The sequence below is a fragment of the Nomascus leucogenys genome, chromosome 19, assembly GCF_006542625.1.
Source record: "Nomascus leucogenys isolate Asia chromosome 19, Asia_NLE_v1, whole genome shotgun sequence".
NCBI lineage: Eukaryota > Metazoa > Chordata > Mammalia > Primates > Hylobatidae > Nomascus > Nomascus leucogenys.
Genome location: NC_044399.1, coordinates 65,181,126 through 65,201,291, shown reverse-complemented (window position 1 = coordinate 65,201,291; position 20,166 = coordinate 65,181,126). Strand labels below are relative to the sequence as shown.

Below are 20,166 nucleotides of genomic sequence, written 5' to 3'. Positions count from 1 at the left end.
CATTTGTGATGTTTTGAAGCTAATTTTATAATGAATACACTTTTAAAAATATTGTTGTTAAACAGCACACTAACCGCATTCTGATTTCTTTAGGTCTCTGAATTAAGACAACAGCTTCGAATTCGGGGCTTGCCTGTGTCAGGCACCAAAACGGCTCTTATGGACCGGCTTCGACCCTTCCAGGACTGCTCTGGTAACCCAGTGCCGAACTTTGGGGATATAACGACTGTCACTTTTCCTGTCACACCCAACACGCTGCCCAATTACCAGTCTTCCTCTTCCACCAGTGCCCTGTCCAACGGCTTCTACCACTTTGGCAGCACCAGCTCCAGCCCCCCGATCTCCCCAGCCTCCTCTGACCTGTCAGTCGCTGGGTCCCTGCCGGACACCTTCAATGATGCCTCCCCCTCCTTCGGCCTGCACCCGTCCCCAGTCCACGTGTGCACGGAGGAAAGTCTCATGAGCAGCCTGAACGGGGGCTCTGTTCCTTCTGAGCTGGATGGGCTGGACTCCGAGAAGGACAAGATGCTGGTGGAGAAGCAGAAGGTGATCAATGAACTCACCTGGAAGCTCCAGCAAGAGCAGAGGCAGGTGGAGGAGCTGAGGATGCAGCTTCAGAAGCAGAAAAGGAATAACTGTTCAGAGAAGAAGCCGCTGCCTTTCCTGGCTGCCTCCATCAAGCAGGAAGAGGCTGTCTCCAGCTGTCCTTTTGCATCCCAAGTACCTGTGAAAAGACAAAGCAGCAGCTCAGAGTGTCACCCGCCGGCTTGTGAAGCTGCTCAACTCCAGCCCCTTGGAAATGCTCATTGTGTGGAGTCCTCAGATCAAACCAATGTACTTTCTTCCACATTTCTCAGCCCCCAGTGTTCCCCTCAGCATTCACCGCTGGGGGCGGTGAAAAGCCCACAGCACATCAGTTTGCCCCCATCACCCAACAACCCTCACTTTCTGCCCTCATCCTCCGGGGCCCAGGGAGAAGGGCACAGGGTCTCCTCGCCCATCAGCAGCCAGGTGTGCACTGCACAGGTAAGAGCACCTTACACCATGCCTGGTTCACGCCTCTTTCTGGAAGTGGGTTACAAATTTTCAACTGCTAAAGAGCTAATGTTAGAACTTTCAATGGGAAGGGTTTACCAAAAGCATAGCAGCATCTCCCAGACACTACTATCCTTGAATCTTCATGGTAGAAGGAACTCACTCATCTTCTAAGGCAGGGGTTGGCAAACTTACTCTGTAAAGGGCCAGATGGTAAATACTTTTTGCTTTGCAGGTCACACTGTCTGTGTCATACCTACCCAGTTTTGCCTTTGTTTCACAAAAGCAGCCATAGGTATCATGTAAGCAAATGCACGTGGCTCTGTCCCAATAAAACTTTATTTTACAAAATAGTCAGTGAGCAAGACTTGGCTTGTGGGCTGCAGTTTGCTGACCGCTGCTCTCAGGATTCCCAGGATTCCTTGGTGTCCAACCTTATCATAGGCCAAACCAATGCCTCAAAGGTTTAAAGGGGAAATCATCAGATCTTACTCTTCATGTAATGGTCTGCATAGTGCAAACATTTACTGAGCACCTACTATGTGCCAGGCCCCATTCTCATCTCTGGGAATTAGTGCTGAACTAGCCAAACAAAAATTTCTATTCTCATGGGAACAGAGACAGTTTAAAAGTAAATTAAACAATTTCAAAGTAAATTATGTACTATATTAGAAGATGACACATCTTATGGAGAAAAAGCAAAGGGGTGTGTGTGTGTAGTTTGGAAGTTTGCAACTGTTTTTTTGTGATGGAGTCTTGCTCTGTCGCCCAGGCTAGAGTGTAGTGGTGCAATCTTGGCTCCCTGCAACCTCTGCCTCCCGGGTTCAAGCGATTCTTCTGCCTCAGCCTCCCGAGTAGCTGGGACTACAGGCACATGCCACCATGCCTGGCTATTTTTATATTTTTAGAAGAGACAGTTTCACCATATTGGCCAGGCTGGTCTCGAACTCCTGACCTCGTGATCCGCCCGCCTTGGCCTCCCAAAGTGCTGGGATTACAGGCGTGAGCCACCACGCCCAGCCGGAAGTTTGCAACTTTAAATAGAAGGGCCAGGGACATTTAGCAAAACCTTGAAAGCAGTAAAAAGAAAATGTTGTGGATATTTGGGTGAAGGCATTGAAGGCAAACAAGAAATAGCACATGCAGAGGCCCTGAGGTTGGAGCTTGTAGGGACTGTTCAAGGATCAGAAAGAGGGCCAGTGGCTGAAGCATAATGGAAGTGGTCATGGGAGATGGCTTAGAAGACTCACTAATTCAAAGACTAGGCAAAGGTGACTGACAAAGACTTTCTGCTCATGAGCTGAAGAATTACTAGGAAAGCCTATATAAGTCAAGTTGAGAAAGGTTACATTATCAAAAGCTTCTGACATCACCATTATTAGAAAAGGAATCGGAAAAAAACTCACATTAACTGAATACCTGCTAAGTGCCAAGCATTACGAGGCATGTCTATGAGTAATCTCAGTTATTGCCACAAGAAACCTATGAGCTCCAATGTATTATTCTTTATTTGTCATTTAGGAAAATGAGGCTCAGAGAGCTTAAATTAGTTACCCAGGATCACCTGAACCCAAGATTTGTTAATTCTAAGTACATGCCCTATTCAAGTGGAATATCTCCTCCCCAAGAGTGTGAAGTGTGGCAAAAGGTAATGAGAATTAATTTTTACAAACCTACAGGAACAATGCACTCCAATGAATGATGTCTACCCCTGAGGGGCACTCTGGGAGAAATTAGAACCTAAATAAATTATTGTCATAATTAACAAACATTTATTGAATGTGTAGTGTCCTGGGAAACAAAGGTAAAAATAGCTCTTGAGACACAGCTCTGGACCAAAAATTTCAGTACTGATGATATTGCTGCTAACATTGTACAGTGATTTATGGTTCACAAAGACTCTTTGAAGACATTAAAAATTTCATGATAAAACGATAAAGAACAGGCCAGGCACGCTGGCTCACATCTGTAATCCTAGCACTTTGGGAGGCCGAGGTGGACAGATCACAAGGTCAAGAGTTTGAGACCAGCCTGGCCAACATAGGGAAACCCCCATCTCTACTAAAAATACAAAAATTAGGCCAGGCGCAGTGGTTCATGCCTGTAATCCCAGCACTTTGGGAGGCCGAGGCGAGTGGATCACGAGGTCAGGAGATATAGACCAGCCTGGGAATATGGTGAGACCCCATCTCTACTAAAAGTACAAAAATTAGCCAGGCGTGGTGGCACGCACCTGTAGTCCCAGCTACTAGGGATGCTGAGGCAGGGGAATAGCTTGAACCTGGGAGGCAGAGGTTGCAGTGAGCCGAGATCGCACCACTGCACTCCAGCCCGGGCAACAGAGCGAGACTCCGTCCCAAAAAAAGTGAATAAAATTTAAAAAAAAGAACAATATAGGTTAACAATGACTGATCTATGCTTACAACATTAAGTGCTGGTGGGAGGGAGGGACAGATTTATTATAAAGGGCTGGAAAGGTCCCGGAAGCTTTCGTGAAGGGGTTGGATTTGACCGGAAGTGTCATGTTAAAAAGTAGAGGGCCAGGAAAGGGACAAAGTAGGGGGATGGAATGTGCAGGGCATGCTGCTGGAGGTCCATGGCGGGAATAGTAGAACTTAAGCTTGCAGAAGTAAACAGCACCAAAGTGTAGAGTCTTGAACACCCATCTGGTTTGAAAGCAGAAATCCTATGATGTGGATACCTGGAGCTACTGGAAGTTTCTGAGCAGTAGGTGATGTCTAAAAAGCCAGATTTTAGGCAAGTTAATCTGGTAATGGAATTTAGGAAGGTTTGTAAAATTGACACCAGGGGACACAGGGCAGGAACCAGAATTGTCAGCAAAGGTCACACTCAAGTAAGCTGCCTCTGGCCATGTAATTTGTCACTTCTTCCTTTACAGAACTCAGGAGCACACGATGGCCATCCTCCAAGCTTCTCTCCCCATTCTTCCAGCCTCCACCCGCCCTTCTCTGGAGCCCAAGCAGACAGCAGTCATGGTGCCGGGGGCAACCCTTGTCCCAGAAGCCCACGTGTACAGCAAAAGGTAGGCACCTGAAAAAAGGCTTCAACCTGGGATTCACTTTGCCTCTTCTCTCTTGTAACCCGAGAGGCAGAGGTTGCAGTGAGCTGAGATCGCACCACTGCACTCCAGCTCAGGCGACAGAGTGAGACTCCTTCTCAAAAAAAAAAAAAAATGAATAAAATTTAAAAAAAAGAACAATATAGGTTAACAATGACTGATCTATGCTTGCAACATTAAATGCTGGTGGGAGGGAGGGACAGATTGATTGTAAAGGGCTAGAAAGGTCCTCCAAAGTGAACAATAATGAAGTTCCCTTTCAAGGCAGAAGTAAATTTCATTCTAGAGAGAAACAAACCCACTCCAAATGCATCTAAAAGGATGTACAAATATGAGTTAGAAGTTTTCCCAGGGAGTCATTTCCTGGGGTCATCCGAGAAATCATGATGACTAAAATGGCCATATGTTTGCAAAACAACGTGAACAATAAACCAATTTCTGTGAAGTTAAAGATTGGGATCAGTGTGTGTGGGAAACAACGTTGGAGGAAGAGAGAGGGACACAGATCCATGGACAGGATTGGAGAGATGTGCAAAGCAGGGATCACAGTGCAATATCTTTATGGAAAAGGAAGAGACGTCACCCTTCAGCTGGTGGAAGAAGTCAGGGGTATGAAGGAGCCAGGGTATGGAGAGTCTCAAGGGGCAAAGAAGAGGTGGCAGAAAGGAGACAAACAAGATAAGCATGACATAAAAGTGCCACATACCACAAGTCAGGGAAGGGGCAGAGACCCTGAAGTGGGCCAGGCACTCCACAGGAGAACACAGTCACAGTAAACAAAGCTGGTTCATAAAGAGACCTCAGCAATGCCTCCAGCTCTCTGCAAAATACTCAGTTTGGAATAAATGACCTGTGGGATAGATTACTCTGGAAATTCCTGGGTTGATTATTTTTTATTATTTATTTATTTATTTATTTATTTATTTATTTATTTTTGAGACACAGTCTCACTCTGTTGCCCAGACTGGAGTGCAGTGGCGCGATCTCGGCTCACTGCGACCTCCACCTCTCAGGTTCAAGCGATTCTCCCGCCTCAGCCTCCTGAGTAGCAGGGATTACAGGCACACCACCACGCCTGGCAAATTTTTTTATTTTTAGTGAGACGGGGTTTCACCATGTTTGCCAGGCTGCTCTGGAACTCCTGACCTCAGGTGATCTGCCCACCTCGGCCTCCCAAAGTGCTAGTATTATAGCCGTGAGCCACCGCACCCAGCCTGATCTTTTTTGTAATGAATTAGACTCTTACTTATTTTCCCCTAAAAGAAGAGGGTGCACCTTAAGGAGGAAAATAGATCTGCAAGGTTCCCATTCTAAGATGCCACCACCAATAAACCCACAGTAGCATTCACTATTGTTAATATATGGGAGTTATTTTCTAAGCCCTGGACTTTCCTTTTTTCCTCTTAGATCAGTTTTTCCAAAATTTAGCCTGTTGTTTCTAGAACAGAAACAATATCATTTCAGATCCATGAATTCAATGTCTTTCTCCATGTTTTACCCATGCAGATGGCTGGTTTACACTCTTCTGATAAGGTGGGGCCAAAGTTTTCAATTCCATCCCCAACTTTTTCTAAGTCAAGCTCAGCAATTTCAGAGGTAACACAGCCTCCATCCTATGAAGATGCCGTAAAGCAGGTAACCATGTGATTTGTTCTTTATGGAAGAATAGACTGACTCAATGAACAGACATTGTTTGATATGATTATACTTCACGCAGTTTGTAAATTCTGATATTGAGTGTGTCATGTGCCACACCACCAAAATAAGCAAATTATCTAGACAATAATTGGAAAACAGTGTTGCATGTGTAGCTGTGTGAGGCAGGGAGAGAAGACGGTCACCTGTCTGGCTTTGGTACCAGCTCTGCCATCTGCCAGCTGCCACTGTCACTAAGGTGAATACTTCACCTCTCTTATACAAAATAGGGATAATATTTACTTGGTAAGTAATACCAAGATAACCTCGCACTTACCACATTGTTCAGGCACATAATAGCTTCTCAAATAGATGACAGTGATGGTCAGGGTAATACTTTCTAAGGTTCTCCCTGGCTTTAAAATTCAATGATCTTGGCAAAACATTGATGGGTACTGAAGCTGGATAATAAATGCAAGGAGGTTCACTATATCCTCTACTTTCATTTGGATTTGGAAAGTCTCAAAATTAGAAAGTCAGAAAAAAAACAAGGCTGGGTGTGGTGGCTGACACCTGTAATCCCAGCACTTTGGGAGGCCAAGGCGAGTGGATCACTTGAGGTCAGGAGTTTGAGACCAGCCTGACCAACATGGTGAGACCTCATCTGTACTAAAAATACAAAAATTAGCTGGTTGTGGTGGTGTGTGCCTGTAATCCCAGCTACTCGGGAGGCTGAGGCAGGAGAATTGCTTGAACCTGGGAGGTGGAGGTTGCAGTGAGCCGAGTTCGTACCACTGTACTCCAGCCCAGGTGACAAGAGCAAAACTCCATTTCAAAAAAAAAAAAGAAAAAGAGAAACAATTAATGATCCCCTATTTCAAGTAGTCTGAGCTTGGATAAGGTGTTCAATAGCCCTTCATATGTGCTCAACCCAGAGAAGAACATTTATATCAGTTGCTGCATACGGGTATCCCACAGATCAAAGTCAGCCTGCAGTTAAGTTTTGTTTGGCTTAAAGAATGTTTTAAATAACAGGAGATGGTATGCAGAGTGGGCTTTCTCATTTCTAAAAAATTAGAGGATCTGGCAAACCAGGAGCCACACTGCTGCGAGACAACAATTGCCTAAAGCAAGGTTCTTTTGCTACTTTGAGCCACAGCTATGCTCTGCTCTCTGCCTCTTTTTCTTATTCTATATTCAGTTTATTTCCATTACCTGCCAGACCCTTCAGCATCTGGTACCTTCTGAACTGATAAATGACTCATTTTTTGGTCAGTGCTCCCATCCATATTGATTACTGATACCTGTGTTTATTGAGTCTGGGCTGTCAGAGGAGTGAGATGGATATATGCCTTTGTTCTCCCCATTCCTCTCCCCTGGTGTCTGTAAACATCAGCTGATTCTTCAGTTTCAAAAGACAAGGGCCAGGCAAAGTGGATGTTCAGAAATAAGACCCTACTGAGATGAGCCAGAGAGGAGGGGGCATACCCTACTAGTGTCTACAGGTTCCTCAAGCTACTGCAATGAGGAACCAACAAAATATGAGCCAAGTTCTTGGGCCACATTGCAGCAACCAAGCAAGAGGTAGATTCAGGTCACTTCAAAGTAAGAGCCTAAAAAGACATTTTCTATATATTAAGATGTCCTGCCCCTGGGCTGAAAGCCTCTCAAACAACTGAACTGACTCTGAAGTACCCTGTGCAGGGAAGCATTGTGCCTTCTTTTTCCCTTCTCCTGTTGTAGTAGACTGTTTCATTCACTAGTTTATCTGCCTAAAATTACTACTGAAGCTTAACCAAACATGGTTTAAAAATCTTTAGGCAATAGACCCATGTTCACAGCAGCATTATTCACTGTAGCCCAAAGGTAGAAACAACCCAAATGTTCATTGACAAATGAATGGATAAACAACATGTGTTATATCTATACAATGGAATTTTATTCAGTCTTGAAAAAAAAGAAATTCTGACACGTCACAACATAGATCAACCTTAAGGACATTATGCTTACGGAAATAAGCTAGTTGCAAAAGAACAAATACTGTATGATTCACTTATATGAGGGACTTAGAATAGTCGAATCCATAAAGGCAGAAAGGAAAATGGTGATTGCCAGGGGCTAAAGGATGGGGTGTGGGAAATTATGGTTTAATGGGTACACAATTTTAGTCTTGCAGGGTGAAAAGAATTCTGAAGACAGATGGTGGTGATGGTCACACAACAGTGTGAATGTACTTAATGCCCCTTAACTATACACTTAAAAATGGTTGATAGTAAATTTAAAGTTATGTGTATTTTGCCACAATTGGAAAAAAAAAATACCTTGACCAAACCTAGTTCAAAATCTTGCAGTGCTGCTTCTAGTGATTTCCTACGGAGATAACCACCTTCTAAATTGTCTGTCCTCCTTTGGTTAATTTGTAATAGCAAATGACCCGGAGTCAGCAGATGGATGAACTCCTGGACGTGCTTATTGAAAGTGGAGGTAAGACTGCCTGTGTCCTGTCCATTAGGACATTCAGAGCCCACATGAACTCTAAGGAATGAACTCTGGGTTCCAAGATCAGATGCACACTGTGAGTTGGATATACCAGGTAGCCCTCAGGGACAGCCATTTCCTTTGAGCTTCTCACACATTTTTAGAGCTGATAAAAGAAGGCTTAGTGGATGATTCCTCACTGCCTTTGTCCTAGGAGGATTTTTCAGCAATCATTTTAATAGTTTTCATGTTTCAGCCTAATCCTTGTTTCCTTAAGTGTTTTCTCTTGCTGCACTACTTCTTTCTATGTTCTAATCTCAATGTCCCTGCCTCCTCAATTATAATAAAAGAAAAAAGCAGATAATGAACGTTTTGTGCTACTACTCAAAGTGAAATTCAATTAGCAACCTCCCACTGGATGGTTCATTCATGCTTAAATGTTATTCATGCTAGCTATAAAACATAATCAACCTGTTCTTTTTGTCACCTTTTAATTTGTTCATTTATTTACTTAAAAAATTATGTGTACCTAGAATTTTAAACCACACAAATGAATAAGATGACCTAAGGAGGATGTGTCGATAAAAATAAAAGCATTCGGAGGAATCCATAAGCCAAAAACATCTAAAATTTCAGAGACGGAGGTAGCAAAGGACTCAGAGAAGGGGTAGCCAAGCGTTGTCATAGTCTCAGTGCTGCATCAGACAAAGTCCTGATTTCTATGGAGTTTACAGTCTGGTAAGGGAGACAGACAACAAGCAACTAAACAGACCTTTCCTCCATTGTAACAAGAGGGAAGAAGAAAGAGATGGGCATAAACATATGTATGTAAATGAGTTGTGTAATGGAAAGATGAGAAGAGTTCATATCAGATGCCCATACACACACACACACACACACACACACACACGCACACACATTTTTTATATATATATATATATATATTTTTTTTTTTTTTTTTTTTTTTTTTTTTTTTTTGAGACAGAGTCTCACTCTGTCGCCAGGCTGGAGTGCAGTGGCGTGACCTCGGGTCACTGCAACCTCCGCCTCCCAGGATCAAGCGATTCTTCTGCCTCAGCCTCCCGAGTAGCTGGGACTACAGGCGTGTGCCACCACACCCAGCTAATTTTTTGTATGTTTAGTAGAGACGGGGTTTCACCATGTTGGCCAGGATGGTCTCAATCTCTTGACCTCGTGATCCGCCCACCTTGGCCTCCCAAAGTGCTGGGATTACAGGCGTGAGCCACCACGCCCGGCCTGCCCTTGTATATTTTTAATGAAATATGTGGCAAGGCCAGAAAAGCTTGAGGATGCAGAAGGGGAGTGTGGAAGATTCGGGGGAAGAAGAGCAGTTATGACTTAATTATGAATGAATTGAGTTTTCTGGAGAAACACAGCAGGGTTGTTTTGCAGTCTTAAATGCCAATTGTAGGTCTGACCTCAGAAATCTAAAGTGAAACCAAGTCAGCTTAGTTATTTAATTTTTCTCTTGCAACGTTCTGCTGATCTAGAGCATGCTCAGCGAAGGCAGATGATCAGGTTCCTCCAGGTGTGGGGTTCTGCCAAAAATATAGGCTAGACAAGGAAAGAAGTGAAGACCAGAGGGGCTGGTGGACAGTGACAACATAGTAGAGTCTATGGATTGGTGTGACTATAAATGGTTGGGAAGTTATTGTTACAAGGTACTTAATAAGTGGGTTGGAGGGTTGGGAGAGGATGGACAGAGAGTAGAAAGTATAGCTTGAAAGTGAGCTTTCAGAAGGATGCAGTATTTGGAGATGACACAATCCAAGGTGTGTCTGACAGGGTGGCAATGGGGGAATCACTGGAGTTGAGGAGGAACTCGGGAGCTGAGACACCAGCATGAACACTGTGATTTCCAAGGATGCTCAGGTTACAGAATGAGAAGGGTTCAAGTGGGGAAAAGGCAATGCAGTAGGAAGTAGAGTTTTCAGTAGATGAAGGGGAGTGGCCAGGAGGCTAGGGGTGAGGCGTTGGTGTCACCCTCAAAACCCAAAACTGCTGAGTTGTCATCAGAAGTGGGGGGGAGTAGCAATCAGAAAGTGGCAATGGCGTGGCACCTGGTCCCTCATCTTCAGGCCCTCACTGATGGTGTCGGGATGGACTCAGTGTCCTCAAGGGACTACCAGGGGTCAGAGGAGTAGGCACAGGACCTTCAGAGAAGAGAGTTTTAATAATCACAGAGTGGAATTCCCAAGAGGAAAGGGTTTGGGGGAAAAACCAGAGGGAAGATGAATTGGAGATTGATAGAGCAGCTTAGAGATGAGACTGGGTGGTGAGCGGTGACCAGGGAAGCATGGCCATCTTCTGTACCTAAGTGTAACTCACTCATATTGCGTGGCATGCTCAATTTGAAGTGATTTAACAAGTCACATCGTGTATTGCCCACAGAAATGCCAGCAGACGCTAGAGAGGATCACTCATGTCTTCAAAAAGTCCCAAAGATACCCAGATCTTCCCGAAGTCCAACTGCTGTCCTCACCAAGCCCTCGGCTTCCTTTGAACAAGCCTCTTCAGGCAGCCAGATCCCCTTTGATCCCTATGCCACCGACAGTGATGAGCATCTTGAAGTCTTATTAAATACCCAGAGCCCCCTAGGAAAAGTGAGTGATGTCACCCTTCTAAAAATTGGGAGTGAAGAGCCTCACTTTGATGGGATAATGGATGGATTCTCTGGGAAGGCTGCAGAAGACCTCTTCAATGCACATGAGATCTTGCCAGGCCCCCTCTCTCCAATGCAGACACAGTTTTCACCCTCTTCTGTGGACAGCAATGGGCTGCAGTTAAGCTTCACTGAATCTCCTTGGGAAACCATGGAGTGGCTGGACCTCACTCCGCCAAGCTCCACACCAGGCTTTAGCGCCCTCACCACCAGCAGCCCCAGCATCTTCAACATCGATTTCCTCGATGTCACTGATCTCAATTTGAATTCTTCCATGGACCTTCACTTGCAGCAGTGGTAGAATGCCCAATGCACCAGTGCTATGGAAGACCAATAGGAGTTCCATGGGGGAAAGCACACAGCCATACATACTTTACAGTCCAAAAACAGAAGAAGAAGAGAATTAGAAAGAAGCAATGGAGATTTCTGTGCCAATCAACAAGAACGAACAGAAGTCATTTTTAGAAACACACATACTGTAATATTTACCAACATTCAGTAACTCTTAATGATTTCAGCAATGCATTCAAAAATGTGCTTTCTCAGATTAAGGATGCCAAAAAAGATATTTCACTGCCTTTTCAAAGACCAGTATATTTTCTAGCCCATAATTTTTCTCAGGCATTGTTGGGGCATAAGCTCACAGTGTAAGCTTTTCTCATAAATTCACTAGACATATCGTGGAAGGAAAACATAGTCTTTTGGGAGTACAGGGAAGCCAGCCCCTCAAAGCTTATGGAAGACATACCTGCGATGGAAGCTGTTGCCCAATGTTTCCATTACTATCTTTGAAAAGAGAAGCCAGACCCAGCTTCAGATCAAAAGTTCTTGAGACAGAGGAACAAAACCAATCTATTTCCAGGGAAGCGAAATCAACTCAATTGTCCCTCTACCACAAAACTGCCCCACTGGAGTGATTCTGAACCTGTACCCAGGATTCTATGTGGTCACTAATAACAGTTAACCTGAACTGAGTCCACAGAACTCCACCCAGAACTTTCTTCTTTTTTAACCAGTGGCCCAATCATTCCCAATATCTCTGTGCTGTTAAGTATGTGTCCTAGATGAGAACCCTGAAGGATGCAGACCTTCTTCCCCCAAAGGAGATGCCACAAGCTCCCCAACACAGCCCCCTTTAGTTCCAAAGACTAGAGATGACCACATTGGTAGAAATATATCTCAAGGCACAGGAAAGAAGCCGTACCAGGGATAATTCAGACCAGACTAGAGAATAACATCATTTCACATACCCTGGGATAAACACCCTAGGTTCCTATAAAAGGACATTACTTATGGGAGTCCAACCTCTCCTTTTGTTTTGTTATTATCAGTTTATCTTTCTCCCACTCCACTTTTCCTTCAAGGTACCAATCCTTTCCTGTTCCTCGTTTGGCCATCCTTCTTTTTCTGCCCCAACATTGGGAGGGGAGGACTTCTCAGTTCTAACAAGCTGCCATACTCCTAAGAAAGCCATTTTTGAAAAATTTAACAATCCAGGTTCTTCTGGAGAACTCACTCTCCACACGCACGGTTTGCTGCAAAAGGAAGTCGCAAGAATTTCTTGAGGAAGAAACTGGTGACTTGGTCCATCAGTCACGAAGTTCTTTCTATTCTCATTTAGTTTTCAAGAAATTATTGGTTTGCGTTGCTCTGGGGAAATTGGAAATCATTACATTGTAGAGACAAATATGGATGATATTTACAGGAGAGAATTTCAGATCTGAGTTTTTGAAAGAAAACAGAATTGCACATTGAAAACAATGGAAGGAAAAAGACAATGATCTAATGTGCATTCCTCATTACCTCTCGTGGCTTTGGCTGGGAGTTGGAAAAAGCTAAAATTTCAGGACAGTCTCTGTAAGGCTCACTGTGGCTCCAGTTCACCATTTTATATTGTTGCATGCTGTAGAAAGGAGCTATTGCTGTTGTTTTTTTTTTTTTTTTTAATTTAAATCACTAAGGCACTGTTTTTATCTTTTGCAAAAAAAAAAAAAGTTGTTCACTGTGCACTTATAGAAAACATAATCAAAAATGTTGTGATTTTAGAAGCTGTCTTTTTGATAAACCAAAGATTTAGAAGTCATTCCATTGTTAACTTGTAAAAATGTGTGAACACAGAGAGTTTTTGGTGATTGCTACTCTGAAAGCTGCCAGATCTTATTCTGGGGGTGGGATGTGGAGGAATACACATACACACACAAACATACATGTATGTATAATAAATATATACATGTGTGTATATTATATCTGTGTGTGCATGTATCTTCAAAAGCAGTGTTACAGAGTTCTACACCAAAAGCCTTTAACCCTTAATCTGCTGTGAATGATACCTGGCCTTTCTCACTATGAATTTCTGATTAATCAACCAGACTACACGTTGCCTCTCTGTGTATGACTAACGGCTCCAACCCGATGACTCACAGCTACTTGCTTATCGTGAACAAGCTCATCTTGGCAATGAATATGGATGTGAAAAGACAGAATGGCTTCACCATTAGTAGCTGGAAATGGTATCACAGTCTCTTATAGAGGAATATGAAAGGAACATGAAAAACATTTTACATTCCTTTATCTGCATTGTGCTTTAAAAGATCCACATGGTAAATTTTTTATTTTGCTTTTATGTCAGTCATCAGAACCAAAAAAATCCAGAAGAAAAAATTGCCAGTGTTTCCTTTGAAGATGAAGCTACTGGGGAAGAAAACCTTATTAATACACTCCACACATTTGTTCATTCCTCAGCTGTTGATGTTTTCTTGGGGTCTTGACAAAGCTTGCTGGTCAGTGCACTTTTCAGGTGTCACGTTTTGCTGTTTGTATGTTCTTTTTCTTCCCCTTACTTCCTTTGGAAAACAAACTCACACAGTGCCCCTACTCTGAGACCTGGGACTGAGGGTTAATTATTTTTTTCCTTGGGTATTTCTATCTGGGAGACTAGACCTAGTTAGAAGGCCTCTGTACTTCTCCAGATTGTATCTTTTTATGGGGATCTTTGAGGCTATGACCCAGGACTGATAGCTATGCCTTACTGTAGACAAAAGATAAAATGGTTCCTATATCCTAATGCAAACCAACACAGTTAAAAGAGCAGATCTCTGTATAACTGCTCTCAACCTCCTTCCACAGTCTCCACAGACCGCATTCACCCTCTCTCTTCATAGCTCAGACATGAAATTTGAGGGAGAAAACTGGAGATAATTGGGAGAAAATTGATGAAGTTGGCTGCTTCCAGTAGATCAGATAATCCATGAATTTGTCTCCCATTGAGAATTTTATTTTAAATTCTTTTAAACTCTTAGTTGTGTCTTTTGTGATGACAAATCAGGCATGACTAAAAGATGTACAGAGACTTACGAAGATGGTCACATTCAAGTTCCCTAATGCACTTAGAACCTGAAGATGACCATGTGTAGTTTTCTTAAGACCTCTGAACCCCCATGGTGATGAAGACTTGAAGACATTTGCAGCTATTTGCTGCAGTCTGGTAGATTCATACTTATCTAAAGAAGTCAAAAAATTTATTCGTGCAAGTGCTTGCAGGAAGCCAGTGCTTATTAGTAGTGACCCTGTTTCTATCAACGTTATTGAGACAACACATATTCTATTCTAAGGGAGAAAGAGGGAGGAAGAGAGGGAGGGAGGGAGGAAGAAGAGGGAGGGAGAGAGGAAGGGAAGACAGGAGATGGGAAGGGGGTAAAGAGAGAAGGAGGGAGAAGGGAAGGAAGGAAAGAAGAGAGGAAAGAAAGGGGGGAAGAAAAAAAGGGCCAAACTTTCTGATCTATGAACTTCTCAGTCTAGCTGTCACATTATGAGAAGTGAATCAGAATTTTTTTAAGGAGAAGTCATTCTTAGCACTACAATAATTGTACCAGTAATTGAGGAAACCAAGACAATCTTCACCTGAATAATAGAGGGTCTGAGAACTGTCAGCCTTTTGCCATTCAAAAATATTTACATCCAACCTGAAAAAAAAGCATCAGTAAAACCTATCCCAAGCATTCAAAATAGTCCTTTCCAAATATTATTTATTTTAAAGTCAATCAGCTCTTTTAGAAATGGATTCTGGTCTGGCTGAAAACTCCCACATCAAATTTACTCATCCAGTGGCTAATATTTAATGCCCACCATGGGCAGAGCACACAAATCTTCAGATAAACAATACTGAATTGATTCAGCACAGATTGTTCAGATTTGAATGACCAGGGAGTTGTATTTGCTACATGCAAGAACACTAAGAATCTCCCAGTCCTCAAACTACAAACCTTTTAGCTATGATTAAAAAAAAAGGGGGGTCTTCATTTTTCCAAAAGGGAGGGTGGAGGTAGGGATCACTTTTTAGCTAAAAGCTATCTCTCACTTCAAAATTCTTGTCTTTTTCTTTGTGGACAAACACCAGTAGTCCATCACTTGGAGATCTTTTAATATCACCCATCATTTAAAACATCCACAAGAGTTTGAAGATTTGTTTTGATTGCCAGATACAGAAGCCCCTTGAAAATAAGGAAAGAGTGGAGGAAGCATTTTTGCGTCCTATCCCTATTTATCATAGCAGCTCTATAGACAAAAGGGACACTTACTGGTGAGCCTCTGGCCCTTAAAAGAAAATCATCTAAGAATATGAAGGCAACTTGACTTCCCCCTACAGCCCTCAGCTGCCTTCCTCACAGAAGGAAATTCCCAGTTGCTGGTACACAGTTTGCTATCAAATATCAGATATGAGAAAACCTGTAGTGAAAAGAGTCTGGGTTCTTGGTTTTCTCATAAATCCAATATAAACTGGTAGGTTGGTTCAGGGTCAAAATTGCCAATGCTTTATTAGACAGACGACACTGATAGACACACAGAGCCCAGGTCCTGGAACAAGACAATCCTATAGTGCTGAGATCTGGTCAGTTGCGTTAAGGAGCTGGGTTTGATTCTAGAGTCCAGGTTTATAGACAAACCCTGGCTAGACTGAGCCTACCCGTGGGGGGACGATTTCAACACAGGATGAGATCTGGAAAGAATTTTGTTGTCATCTGCCAGGGAAATTATCATAGGACTCATTGAATGCAATAACATGTGAGTAAGTTCCCTTTTGATTCTGGGAATCAGCGATTTTCCCTGTGGGTTAAGACAAACCAACGCCTGAAGGTCTCCTGTGCTTATTTTAACCATCTGCTGCCATCATGAACACTGGAGCATGCATTTCCTAGAAGTGGTTTCATAGCTCCTGTGTGTTCATGGAAAAGGGGAGTATAATGATGGGGATCCTGGAAGCTATTTTAATGTTTTCCAAAGGAAAGGAACCCACACTGCTCCCCAGAGTTCCTTTCCAATGGCCCTGCAGTAGGAACGGAGGACAATGTATTGCTGGGTGCTTATTTCCTCCCTCAGTGAAGCACAAAGAGACACTCTGTAAAGAAAAAAAGAGCAAGCATAGGTTCTCTGTGGGACCTTGTGCAGTGGTATTTTCACGTTGGTCTCTTTGGCTCAATTATGCATACTCAGAAAGAAATGTGGGTTACTGGGAAGAGACAAAAAGCAGTGGCTAAAATACCAAAGTTGGCATGTGTTCTTTTTTTAAAAAAAAAATGCATATATTTTTAAATAAAATGTTTATTTTAAAAAGAAATGTAAAACTTTTTTTTCGTGGCTGTGTGATGTACGCAGGCCTTGTGCTATGTACTATTTATATGTGTTATTTCCTTTTATTCCCACAATGGCCTCATGAAGTAGTACCATTATTATCCTCATTTTTGCAAATAAAGAAACCAGGCTTAGAGGCTACATAAATTGCCTAAAGTTACACAACTGAGAAATGGCAGAGTTAAGAGTCAGACTGTGATTTGCGCGCCTCCAAAGCCCGGATCTTAAGCACTGCACAAACTGCCTGAACTGATACTTACTATGGATCATACTAATAAAATCAGAACTTTTGCAAAACAGATTCTCAAGCTATGTATATGCCCATTAAGATACACACATACATATACAACTTAGCTAATTCAGTGTTTTCATCAGTTTAGTAACTGAGCAAGTTGAATAATAACACAGGATAAATTGGGTATCAAGAGGCCTATATGTATAGACTCCCTGAATAAGACCTAGTTTTTAATCTACTTTTTCCTCTTAAATTTATTCCTGCCTATTATTTTGTCATTAGTGAACACATAAACCACATAGGGGAAATATCAGACTGTGAAAAGAGCCCCGGAATGGACAAATGTCCCAAGCCCTGGTTTAGCTAAGAACTGATCTTTCTCCCTACCACGGCTCTCTCTGCCCCTGCGTCAGCCTTACTTTCTAGTGGGCTCTCCTATGTAGAATCAACAAGGCCATGGGTTGCCAGCAGCCCCACATGTAGCAATTCCAGCAACAAGAGAGTTTCTCAGTCCTGAGAGTCCTAGCAGAAATCTCAGAGCTCGCTCTCAGTGGTCCCAGCAGGTCATGGTCATCCCTGAATCCATCTCTATGGCCATGAGAAGTGGACATAAATAAATACATGCACAGGGGCTGGATACCCTGCTCAGCCCTGAGCTATGGAGTGGGATCATTTGAATCTCATGGACTGGCAGTAGGGAAGGTGAGTTTTTCTAAGGGAAAGTTGGGGTGCTAGTACCAAAGGGTGCTGAAAAAGCAGAAATAGTAGATTTCTATGACATAATTCCTACTTTCAGGAAGTTTGCCATCTAGCGAGGAGACAAGAAAATAGGGAATAATGCGTAGTCTGATAATTGCATGCGATGTGCTACCAGAAGGGCATTTAATAAAGTCTTGGTGGGTAGAGGTAGAGGAAGGATGGATGGCCAGGAAGAACTCTCCAGAGGAGGAAGCCACTAAGCCAAGACATTAAATGACACAGGAGTTAGGCAGGCAAACTGCTAAGGAAAGTAGCATCCTAGACTGAGGAAATAGCCTGTGCAAAGGCCTGAAGATTTAAGAGAATTGACCATGTTCAGGGGATGTAGATAGTAGAACAAGGGGGCAGGGGTGCTGCTGGCAGAAGTGTAGGAAAGAAAAGAGGGCCAGGGCTGTCAGAAGGAAGTACCACAGTGGCCGGGCATGGCGGCTCCCGCCTGTAATCCCAGCACTTTGGGAGGCCAAGGCAGGCGGATCATGAGGTCAGGAGTTCGAGACCAGCCTGGCCAACATGGTGAAACCCCCCCCGTCTCTACTAAAAATACAAAAATTAGCCCAGCATGATGGTGGGCTCAGGAGGCTGAGGCAGGAGAACTGCTTGAACCCAGGAGGCGGAGGTTGCAGTGAGCCAAGATCGCGCCACTGCACTCCAGCCTAGGTGAAAGAGCGAAACTCCGTTTCAAAACAAACAAACAAAAAAAAACTACAAACCGGGTGGCTTAAGCAACAGAAATGTGTTGCCTCACAATTCTGGAGGCCAGATGCTTGGAATCAAGGTGTCAGTGGGGTTGGTTCCCTCTGAGGCTGTGAGGGAAGGAGCTGCTCCCGTTCTCTCTCCTTGGCTTACAGATGGTCATGTTCATGTCCACATGGCATTCTCCCTGTATCTCTGCATCATTTTCCCTCTGTATGTGTCTATCTCTGTGTCCAAATTTCTCATTTTTATAAGGACTCCAGCTGTCTAGCATTAGAGTCCATCCTAATGACTTCATTGTATTTATTTATTTATTTATTTATTTGAGACAGTTTCAATCTTGTTGTCTAGGCTGGAGTACAATGGCACAATCTCAGCTCACCGCAACCTCTGCCTCCCAGGTTCAAGGAATTCTCCTGCCTCAGCCTCCCAAGTAGCTGGGATTACAGGTGCCTGCCACCATATCCAGCTAATTTTGTATTTTTAGTAGAGATGGGGTTTCTCCATATTGGTCAGGCTGGTCTTGAACTCCTGACCTCAGGTGATCCACCCACCGCGGCCTCCCAGAGTGCTGGGATTATAGGCGTGAGCCACTGTGCCTGGCCTAGTGACCTCATTTTAACTTGATTACCTCTGTAAAGGCCCTAGCTCCAAGTGAGCTCACATTCTGAGGTGCTGAGGGTTAGGACTTCAATGTAGGAATCTTGAGGGGACACAATTCAACCTATAACAGGGGGCACGATGGGGGCCAGACCATGAAGGGACTCATAAGACACACTGAGAAGTCTAGACTTGTTTTGAAGACAGTGGGGCACCACTGAAGAGTTTTAAGCAAGACAGTGCTGTCATAACCCTTTCACCTTAGAAAGATGATTCCAGCTACAGGGTGGATTGGAGTGTCAGGGACACAGGAAGGGCAGCATAGTACATTTGTGTGAATTCATCTGATAAATTGCTGTGCCCTCCTTATTCTACAGACGTGAGAAATGATGAGTATCCCAACATATCAAATTTAGGACATAAAGAATGATGGGGTGGCCAAGTGCAGTGGCTCATGCCTGTAATCCCAGCACTTTGGGAGGTCAAGGCGGGGGGGTGGTCACCTGAGGTCAGGAGTTGGAGACCAGCCTGGCCAACATGGTGAAATCCCATCTCTACTAAAAATACAAAAATTAGCCGGGCTTGGTGGCACGCGCCTGTAGTCCCAGCTACTTGGGAGGCTGAGATAGGAGAATCTCCTGAACCCAGGAAGCAGAGGTTGCAGTGAGCCGAGATCACGCCACTGCACTCCAGGCTGGGTGACAGAGCAAGACTCACTCAGTCTCAAAAAAAAAAAAAAAAAAAAAGAATGATGGGGTTTGGGAGGTAGGCAAAAGTAAAGGTAGCAACTTAGCTCGTGGCAATAACCCAGCCAAAGGGCAGATGGTGGTGGAAATGGAGAGATGAAGGTAGGTTTGAAACATGTTAATAGAATGGAAAATATGGGACTTGATCATTGGATGTGGATGGTGAAGAAGAGAGAGGTTCTGGATTTGGAGGAGGAAGAGCTCAATTTTGAGTGTATGTTAGTGCCATTCACAGAAGTAAAGACCAGGAGGAGGAAGAGTTACTCGATAGGAAAAATAATGAATTTGATTTTTGATCAGTTGGTGTCTGAGGGACACTCAAGCCAAAAGTCTTCACTAGAGAGGTCTGGAGCTCAGAGTGCCTTCAATGGAGGTATAGATATGAAAGGGGTCAGCATTCAGATGTTAAGTGAAATCATGAGAATAGCTATGACCTATACAGTATGTGGAGTGAGAATAAAAGAGGATCCTGAGGAATGCCAACATTTAAGGTATTGGCAAAGGAGAATGAGAGGGAGTGGCTAGAAAACCAGGAGGGGATGGTATTCCTATCACTAAGGCTGGAGAAAATTTCAGAAAAGAGGGGGGTCTTTAA

The 20,166-nt window shown here is 43.5% G+C and overlaps 1 protein-coding gene across 2 annotated transcripts in view; it reads left to right on the top strand.

The window, feature by feature from the left end:
• The window catches only part of MYOCD (myocardin), a 102,759-nt gene extending 86,235 nt beyond the window's left edge, over positions 1–16,524 (top strand). Inside the window, exons 10-14 of one of the 2 annotated variants that reach the window (XM_003262593.4) lie at positions 94–1,026; positions 3,935–4,078; positions 5,621–5,749; positions 8,176–8,233; positions 10,640–16,524. In XM_003262593.4, coding sequence (XP_003262641.2) covers positions 94–1,026; positions 3,935–4,078; positions 5,621–5,749; positions 8,176–8,233; positions 10,640–11,211 — 1,836 coding nt within the window. In that variant the 3' untranslated portion in view covers positions 11,212–16,524. The remainder of the gene's footprint in view (positions 1–93; positions 1,027–3,934; positions 4,079–5,620; positions 5,750–8,175; positions 8,234–10,639) is intronic. The other variant, XM_003262594.4, reaches the window with a different exon arrangement.
• Positions 16,525–20,166: the final 3,642 nt, after the last annotated feature.